General features: G+C 36.1%; 1 protein-coding gene across 1 annotated transcript; it reads right to left on the bottom strand.

Moving 5' to 3' along the window:
• Positions 1–358: 358 nt before the first annotated feature.
• amy2a (amylase alpha 2A) lies at positions 359–5,854 on the bottom strand. The gene is made up of 10 exons (XM_088927524.1): positions 5,638–5,854; positions 5,290–5,436; positions 4,828–5,025; positions 3,903–4,133; positions 3,684–3,817; positions 3,192–3,314; positions 2,724–2,823; positions 1,903–2,024; positions 1,292–1,417; positions 359–584 (listed from the first exon to the last, which is right to left on the bottom strand). The coding sequence occupies exons 1-10, from the start codon at positions 5,818–5,820 to the stop codon at positions 395–397; spliced, it is 1,554 nt and encodes a 517-aa protein (XP_088783650.1). The 5' UTR covers positions 5,821–5,854; the 3' UTR covers positions 359–394.
• Between the last annotated feature and the right edge of the window lie 3,358 nt (positions 5,855–9,212).

The following is a 9,212-nucleotide window of genomic DNA, read 5'->3' as shown; positions in this document are numbered from 1 at the left end:
AGGTGTACAATTGAACATCCCAGCTATATCACTACAGTAAGTACTATATATAAATTATATAAATCATCTTGACCTAACTACTATATATAGATACAAACCTATGCAAATCATACCTTAATAATTCTTAACTATCCTGTTTTCAAAAACTATGCACAGGTTTACACTGTACTTACACTCTACAAATATCCTGGTACCCCATGATTTTATGCAGATGAGGTATTACAGCGACGGATTCACCCTTCCAGCGTAATCAGAGATAGTTGGGTAAACAGTGGAATATGCAAAATATTTGTATTGTGGGATTTTCATTTACCAGCAGACGCATGGCAGTACATTAACACACAGAGAAACGGTTGTGCAGTTCAATTACAATTTTAATTGTTTAGCATTTAAATTACAATTTAGAACCAGCATGGATGGCAATAAATGGGTCTTCAGCTGTGCTGTTAATTTGGAAGCGACCTTTTCCATCTACCCCGATAGTGATTTCCTTCCCAGTGCAATGGCCCCCTTCCTTTTGCCCAGAGATGACATCACAGTAGGTCCCAGCAGGTAGGCCTGTGTTCAGTGTAACATCCATGCTCCTGTTAAATACAGAGGTATAGCTATAATAAACCTTCATTTTGTAAGACCTTCTAGTGTCCCGTATCAGTAAATTGTGATCTTTGGATTCCTTTTAAACAACTGTAAAATTGTTAATTATTTTAAAAACAATTTTACAAGTCTGGGGCTGGTAATTCATAAGGTAAAGTATACGCTTCAGCCTCAGAAAAAAAAAAGTCTGGTTCATGTTCATGCTATGAAGAATATCAAAGAAAGAACCAGTAAGCAAAGAAAGCAGCCAGTTTGAAATTAAATCCACTTTCATCATATATAAAACCATTAGAGCACCAGTGCAGCAATACAAACTGAATATTCTAATATTTTGACAGAATTATTAAGATGTTAAATAAACTAAATACCACATATTCAGAAATGAAATCGTCAATGAACAACCAATGCACAAAATGTTTCTTTTGCTATTTACTGTATGTTGTTTATTAAGTAATATTCGTCAAGTGTGAAGGTCTGCATACGTGTAACATTAACTGTACATTTCACAAATACATTTTTTAAATTGATAAAAATTGCTATAAATAAAAGAATAAGCATAAAAATATAACTTTTAAGTTGAATGATTATTATAGTACATTTTCTTGCAAACTGTGGATCTTAATATGAATCATCTAGCTACTGAAAGTTCTTCGTGGCTATTGAAATATATGACAAAGTGTGAAAATATATAACTCACCAATCATCATTGTTGAAGACAATAAATCCTTGGTTACCACGACTAAAAGCTACTTGGTTGCTTCCATTATCCCACCAGTTAGAAAAGGGTTGGCCCTCCACAACATTACGGAAAATAACCATGTTTCTGGAAATAAAAAAACAAGGAGTCGATGCATTTCTGGATGTGAACATACAGTATAACCATCACAACGATACATAATAACCCTACAAGAAGTGTTAATGTATGTTCTACATCGGATAACACAGAAATCGTCCAAGTAGACATAATTCTAAAATCATACAAAAAAGTTTTTTTTCTTATTCTCCAACAGCAGTGTCTTTTCAGACACATTATAACATTTTTGTATGATTCAATGGTTCCTCACATATTAAAAATAATCAACAGTTTACATGCATAAGAATTCATACTAAATGTAATTGAAATGGTTGCATTTAAGTAACAATAAAACTGCTAAACCATTCTGAGCCTTTTGAAAAGAACAAATGTCTGTACACTCCGCAAAGGGAATTTGACATTATTTGTTGTTGTTTTTTTTGTTTTGACTCAACTGTGTTGTGCTACATGTAAATACAAATACAGCCAAGCAAGAAGGATGAAAAGTAACTGACTTGATTTGTCGCCATCTATGTTCACACACCCAGCCATCTCCACAGGTGCTGTCTGGATTAATGGGAACAGGCTTAGTGGTTCCATCACTGTAACTTGGTGGTCCCATCCAGTCATTTTGATCCTAACATTACAAAAAAACACATTTTATCTTTCTGAAGTGGACCAGTTTGATCAGCAAAAGCACATTAGAGTCCAAATAATCACCATAAGCTTAAATAAAATAATGTTGCCTACTGATAAGGATACCCTCTTTTTTTAATATCACTGTTTTCTAATGATAAAATTGCATTCAGTACTCCAGTTTGTAATAATATATAACTGAAAAAATCACCCATGTTAAACAACCTCTGGTGTCTTGCCTCAGCTGAAATGCTCCAGTACACCAGGGCACATAAGTCTAGTTTTTGTCCTGGGAAAAGAGAAATTAACCCCCTCTCAGGAGGCAGTAACACAGCTGCAAAGATACCTTTGTAGAGGTCCCCTTTTGACTAATTGAGTCCACCAGTGGCCCTTACTCATACTGTATTTCTTCTCCTACCTTTGGATGCTTAAATCATTGATGATCCACTTAACAGGATCCGCACACTGTTAGCATATCACAGTAAGCAGCATACTCCTGCCCCCCTTTCCAGTTTCTGTGATCATTACACTCATGTGATCATTTGTTAAGATCAGATCTCAGTCCCAAAATAATAAATCATATTGTAAAGACTGTTGCACTTCTTATTCATCTTCAATGTGCAGTATTTGTGTTTCATAGCGAGCATTTTACAGTATATGTGGTTGGCACTACTTAAAATGTTCCCAAATAAAATCCCACCTTTCCATTCACTATATGACGATCCCAGCGGAAACTTGACATCACTCGTGTCACTCCATATGGATGTGCCAGCATGAAACCCATGGCCATTTTGTACATTCTAGAAAACAAACGAAACACAAGTTTTATTCTTGCAATTTTCAGTCAACAGTCCAGATGGTCATCCCTCTGCATTTAGTTTAACAGTAAGTTCTAGTGAGGAACCGCACAGAAAACAAAAAACAGGAATAGGTCATGTCTGTCCTCAAGGGTTTGATTCCAGTAGAATCTACAGGTCCTTTTCAATTCTGACTTAATACCTAAATAAGGGGAACACATATTTCTGACAATGGAGATAATCTAGTTTGTATGAATACGAATCTTAACAAAATGTATGTCTAAGTAGCACATCAATGGTGTTGCCATCGATGAAATCCTGAAATTAAAAACATGATGTTACTCAGAATTCACTACAGGAAACTGACAAACCTGGGTTCCCAGAAGGTGAGAATTGAGGTTCCTCCAGCTCCATGGCCTCTCTGGTTGTCATGATTGTCCACAAACACAAGAGCTTTGTCAGAGGGCATGAATCCCCAGCCTACACCCCAATTCCTGTAATGAATCATTTAAACCAAAACTCACATACTGTCCAGTCTTGTTAATATATTGTTGTTTAATATTTTTAATAAAAAAGATTTTAAATAAAAGACAAATATGATTATCTGAAGCATCTTAGTTGATAGTAAGTCAATTCATTTTTATAAGGGCAGACCTTGCATAGTATACTTTTCTATCTTGATTTTCTTTAGAGTACTTCCTTTCTGTGAGTATTTCATATCAATTTATATTCAATATTTTTGTAAGAATGTTTTACTTTTATCACCGTGGTAGGTAAGAGACTGTTTCAGTAATGTAGTGATGCACACACAGCACTACTTGTTTATACTAGAAAAAATAATACAGTATATGAACATATTGCACCTTAAATAAGCCATTTTTTCACCTCCCCATTTGCGAATGACTTTGCCTAGTTTTGTGCTGTACGCAAACTCTGTAACACGTCCCAAACCAAAGTATTCACTTGCTTTAATGGGCTCCCCTCCAAGATCAATAACCTAGAAGAGGAAAACAACTTCAGCACTGTTGTACATCATGTTAATATGTTACATGTAAAGAAAAAGTGCAACAAAAAAAACAAACCTCTTGATATATAAAAGGTCTTGTACCACTGGGGAACCATTTATTGTTAAGATTCTTCAGTTTGCCAAAGATAACTTGCAAATCTCCAGGCCACATGTGTTTACAACCATCCACTCTGAATCCTGCAACTCCAATGTCGATCAGTGAATTCATGTATTCTGCAGTTCTTCCTCTGACATAGTCCTTTTCAAGAGCAAGGTCAAGAAGGCTTACCAAACGGCAGTCACGCACCTGTTGAAAAATGAATGCACACAACATACCCTTCATAAGATGATTAAATTACGGCAACTTTAAATAAATCCTTATGGATGGCTACAGCTAAGGTATTAAGTTTGTAAGAAATGTAATGTACCTGTATGCCTTGCATTTTATAGCCCAGCAACTGTGTAAACTTCATCTTGCACATGCTGAATAATTAAATATTAAACTGGAGAATTGTACTGTATATCTTTGACATATGGAAATCAAGGGTACAAGAGAAATAAAGCAGGGAGAAAACACTTGTCAAATGGAAAATCTTTCCATCCATTTTGTAATAGCTCAATCCAATTTAGGAGCCTCTCCCAGCAAGCAATGGGTGCAAGGTGGGATACACCCTGGATGGGACGCCCGTCTATCGCAGGGCACACATAGACACAATTATGCACAGACTCACACCAGAGCCAATTTTCCCAGAGGCCAATTAACCTACCAGTATGTCTTGGACTGTGGGATGAAACGGGTGTAGCTGGAGGAAACCCACATGAACACAACGAGAATATACAGATAGCTTCACACAGATAGCACCCCAAGTCCAGAATTGAAACCAGGGCCCCAGTGCTGCAGCAATGTTAACCAGTATTCCAGCCTGCCCCCTGTATCCTAAATCTATAATAATAATAATAGGCATACATATGGAAAAAGAAAATAAGCTGAAAAGTCACACCTGGAATATATCATTGTAATTTTCAATGTCTCCACTGCCGGTTCTACATTTGCCATCATTAAAATCCCAGGCAGAGTAAGGCACAGATGGGAAATCTTTAGTGTTGGCATTGAAGTATGTTCCACATGAAGAATGAGTGCCCTCTCCTCCTCCTGCTCCACACATGTGATTGATGACAGCATCTACATAGATGTGAACCTATAGAAACAATGAGCATTGTTACAGTACCATTAACAATTCTCAGGAATGTAGGCTGAAGAAATTTTTCAAACCTGGTAAGCAAATTACACTTAAAAATTGAGGTATTGTTCAGATGTGATTCAAGTTTGAATATAAAGGTAGCTAACTGAATGTAACAAGGATTTTTATCAGTGTGGCAGTCCTCCACTTCCAATATCTTATTACATGTTTTTTCCTGCAAACTCATCAGTCCAAGAATGTTATTTTTACTTGATACTTTACCCCAACATTGTTACATCTGGCCACCATATCTCTCAGCTCTTGTTCAGTTCCAGATCTCGAGCATAAGTTGTAGCTGATTGGCTGATATCTTTCCCACCAGGGTCTCCAGGGATTCTGAAGAGTGATGCTCTCACTAGGAGGAGAGATCTAGAAGAGCACATTTCACATTATTCTGTGACTAGATTACAAATTGAAATAAAAGAGAAAAATGCTTCCAGAATATGTGAACTTTGCTGGTTAAAAACTTCGCTGAAACGATGTTAGAGTTGGCACTTGGAAGTTTTTGAAGTACATAATGATTGTTTTTCTGACATACTGATATTTACAGTACTTCACATAACTACATACCTGAACCCCACCAAATCCATTTGGTGCTAAAAATCGCTCACATTCCGCAGCTATGTCAGCCCAGCGCCATTCAAATAAATGAACGATGGACGTTCTACCTGGCTTTGTGTTGGGATAGTATTGAGCAAGGCACAGCCCAAGAGTCAGCACAAACACAAACAGCCTCATTCTGGCCTGTTCCATGGGAATAATTCCAAAAGTTGCAAGGAAACGTTAGCAATTTATATAGTCTCAGAAACCAACCACATGCTATAAGCCAAAAATAAATGCTTATCTTTTATTATTGTAAATAAAGATACCAGGTGTGTTTCCTTTAAATAATACTTGGACAACAGGTGAAACAGTTCACTGAATTCTCATCATAATAGCTTGATAAATTCCTTGTGCAACATTATGTCGTTTCTTTTGTAATTAAAGAAAACATTGCTGGTTTTTGTCCTTACGGAAGGCGATTTTTTACACACAGAAACACTAATTTTTCATTAGCAACTGTGAAACCAGAGGGCATAATTATTCCCCAAAATAGCAAATGCAAATGTGTATATACTAGTGAAAGCAAAATGCTTCTTACATCTTCAAGTTAATAATTAATAATAATTCATTCCATTTTACTTTGCTTTTCGTCTTAAAGAACCTCAATGCATTTGATGTGTAGGAAGTCATCCACCACTGAAGTACTGTACCTACAGTACCTGGGTGACACACAGCAGCAATTGTACACTAGCAACCCTTTTTTTTACAACAGAGCAGGCAGAGAAATGATAAGGAGATTGCTTCATGGGTTGGTTTAAAGTGTAATTTTAGGAAGGCTAGATTTAATAAACTCAGGGGCTAATTTAGCCAGAATGTAGGTCTGGACAGACAAATGTACTGATTCTATCATTACCTGATAGTGTTATTTGTGACACTTGGGGTGAAACATTTGTGTCTGGTTATCCCAGATAAGCAATCTGATGCATAGCAAGTTCTACAGTACATGATAAAAGAAGTTGAAGCAGTGATGGTACTAATATAGCATCTCTACAACAGCCTACATACTGTACAGGTACAGTACCGTAGTTAATTACTGGAAAGTAATAGTGTTCATATTTCTTCTAGTACTAACATCAAGATCACTACTTAGATTATAGCTTAAATTAGAGTTAAAAAAATCATTAACATATTTACACCAATTTATGCCATATATCCAGATCTTGAAATCTCAGTTCTTCTTGATGAAGATGATTTCCACACAGATTTGCCTCACGATTGTTATCTGAAGAAGGCTAATTGATTAAATTACTTGTTGGGTTCAAGTAAAACTTTTTCTTTCTTTTCTGTCATCATATACTTATTATAAAACAATTTAATACAAATTTAGTACATTTCTCCTTTCTCAGTCTGTCTCGGCTCTCCCTCCATCACCAGCATGAAATTGAATCTCTTGCTTTATTTTGGAATGAATAAAACTCTACTCTTCAAATACAGGTCTACAAACAAAAACATATTACACGTCTCAGTCCTACACGATTAGAAGTAATCACAAACTAAAATTTGTTAAATACTAATACATGAAAAACAATTACATTATGGCTAGCTGGGCTTTAGTTCACATTGACCAGTTTACCAAACTCGGCCAACTAACCAAACAGTTCAATCCCTTCACGAATGATTAACTCAGGTGAAATGAAAGCCAGAAGGGACAGGGCCTCAATTTCACACCCATGCCCTTGATCTTACAAAAATCAATTATCTTTTGCTAAACAACCCCCTTAACATAAAGTTAGATGTCTGTTACCACTTACTGAATTATGAAAGAGAAGATAGTGTTAACCAAAATTGTAATTAAAGCTTAGCCTAGCTTTTACCGCGTCAAGAAGTGCTGGAAGTTACACAGACATCAATCTTTTAAATTTCCTTGTTTTGGTCTTTATTTTTTGTTACAGTACACATGATAAAAAGTATTCGAATAAAATAATGTCTTCATGCTTTTCTAGAACTCATACCTTAGGTAATTTGCTTGTTAAACCTAGGGTTATTCCAAGGTAAAGTGCAACGATATAATGTATCTTTACTACAGATTAAAAAAAAAACTTCAAGGTATTTTACAAGGTGAAACCTTTGGACTGAAGTATGTTTATAGGCTTAATATTGTAGATAGATTTTCAACATGACTAGCGCATCAGTATACTGTACACTTTTACAGTATATAAACTGAAACTAAAATTTAAACTACTTTATACCATAAAGAGCAGGTTTGTTTTCCTTCTGCGGCATTTTAAGATTATGACACATTACATTTAGGTTCCAAAAAATTAAAATGCAATGGTTTTTCACTTGTTTGCTTAAATTCTTACTTTTCCAGCAGAAAAAATGAGGAACAAAAAATAATAAAACCCAAAGCAGAAAAATATCTTTTTACTCCTTCACCCGTGATCAGTCTTTACCGCTAGACACACTTCTATGCCATTTAGTGCTTTTAACTATGATCGTAAATTACTATAACTTTCTACAAGCATTAAGTAATTCAAAGCCACTGAAATACAATACTTTTTTTGTTGTTTTTAATATTGATATTATTCTCCAGTTTTTATTCCAGTTTTCATAAATTGATGTCACAACCATTTTATTCAGTGTGAATTTACTAATTATACAGCATTCCTCATGCTGCACAAATATTTGTGCATCGTGGCGGAGCGCTGGCTCCATGGCTAAGGATCTGCGCCTGTGGCTGGAAGGTTGCCAGTTCAAATCCTGCAGCTGGCAGAGGAATCCTACTCCATTGGGATCCCGAGCAAGGTCCTTAACCCCAACTGCTCCAGGGGTGCTGTACAATGGCTGACCTGTGCTCTGACCGCAGGCTCTCTCCCTCTCTGTGTATCTGTGTGTCTCATGGAGAGCAAGCTGGGGTATTTGAAAAAAGATGAATTCCTAATGCAAGAAGTTGTATAGGGCTAATAAAGTGATGTTATGTTATGTTATTTTGTAAGTATACAGTGGAGGCAAGATTACTTTTACAATATGTGTATCCTAAATCACAGATTACTCTATTATAATTTCAATTCACCCCAAGTCTGAAATATAACCAAGTGTAAATGTAGAAAAAACATCAAAAACTGCTTACCTGCAGATTACCAACGTGCAAATAAAGAAAAACTGACACCCTGGAAACCTTTCTCCTAAGGACTCCCCAGGGAGTCAAGCTTCAATGCCCTCGAACGTTTGAAAATTCCATCTCAGTTTAAAGTAGCATATACATTAACATATATTATATGATTGTTTCTGCAACGGCTCTCACAGAAAAAGCCACATAGTTTTCAATTTCAGATGCAACTGACTCAATGCAACCCAATTTACAGTACAGAACTGTGGTTGGACATCTGAAGATCAACACACTTTACAACAAACGAGGCACATTAAAAGTAAAACAATGAACAAATTAAGTACAATGCAGAACACAGAAGCACATATTGTAATGGCCTACAAACAGAGCAGATGGGAACAGCTTGTTGGTTCAATGTTATACAGGTATGCACATTACAGCCATGTCTGGGGTCACAAAATCCATGATTTTGGCATGAATCTGGAAATAGATG

The sequence above is a fragment of the Atractosteus spatula genome, chromosome 11 (assembly GCF_055471065.1).
Source record: "Atractosteus spatula isolate fAtrSpa1 chromosome 11, fAtrSpa1.hap1, whole genome shotgun sequence".
Classification (NCBI taxonomy): Eukaryota; Metazoa; Chordata; class Actinopteri; order Semionotiformes; family Lepisosteidae; genus Atractosteus; species Atractosteus spatula.
The sequence above is the reverse complement of the archived record's forward strand: the minus strand, read 5'-3'. Positions and strand labels throughout refer to the sequence as shown.

Coding starts and splice junctions, on each gene's coding strand:
- amy2a (XM_088927524.1), bottom strand. CDS start 5,820: ATGGAACAGGCCAGAATGAGGCTGTTTGTGTTTGTGCTGACTCTTGGG. Junction 2,824..3,191: donor CTCACCTTCTGGGAACCCAG/GTTTGTCAGTTT, acceptor TTTGTTTTCTAG/AATGTACAAAATGGCCATGG. Junction 2,025..2,723: donor GTCATATAGTGAATGGAAAG/GTGGGATTTTAT, acceptor TTGTAATGTTAG/GATCAAAATGACTGGATGGG.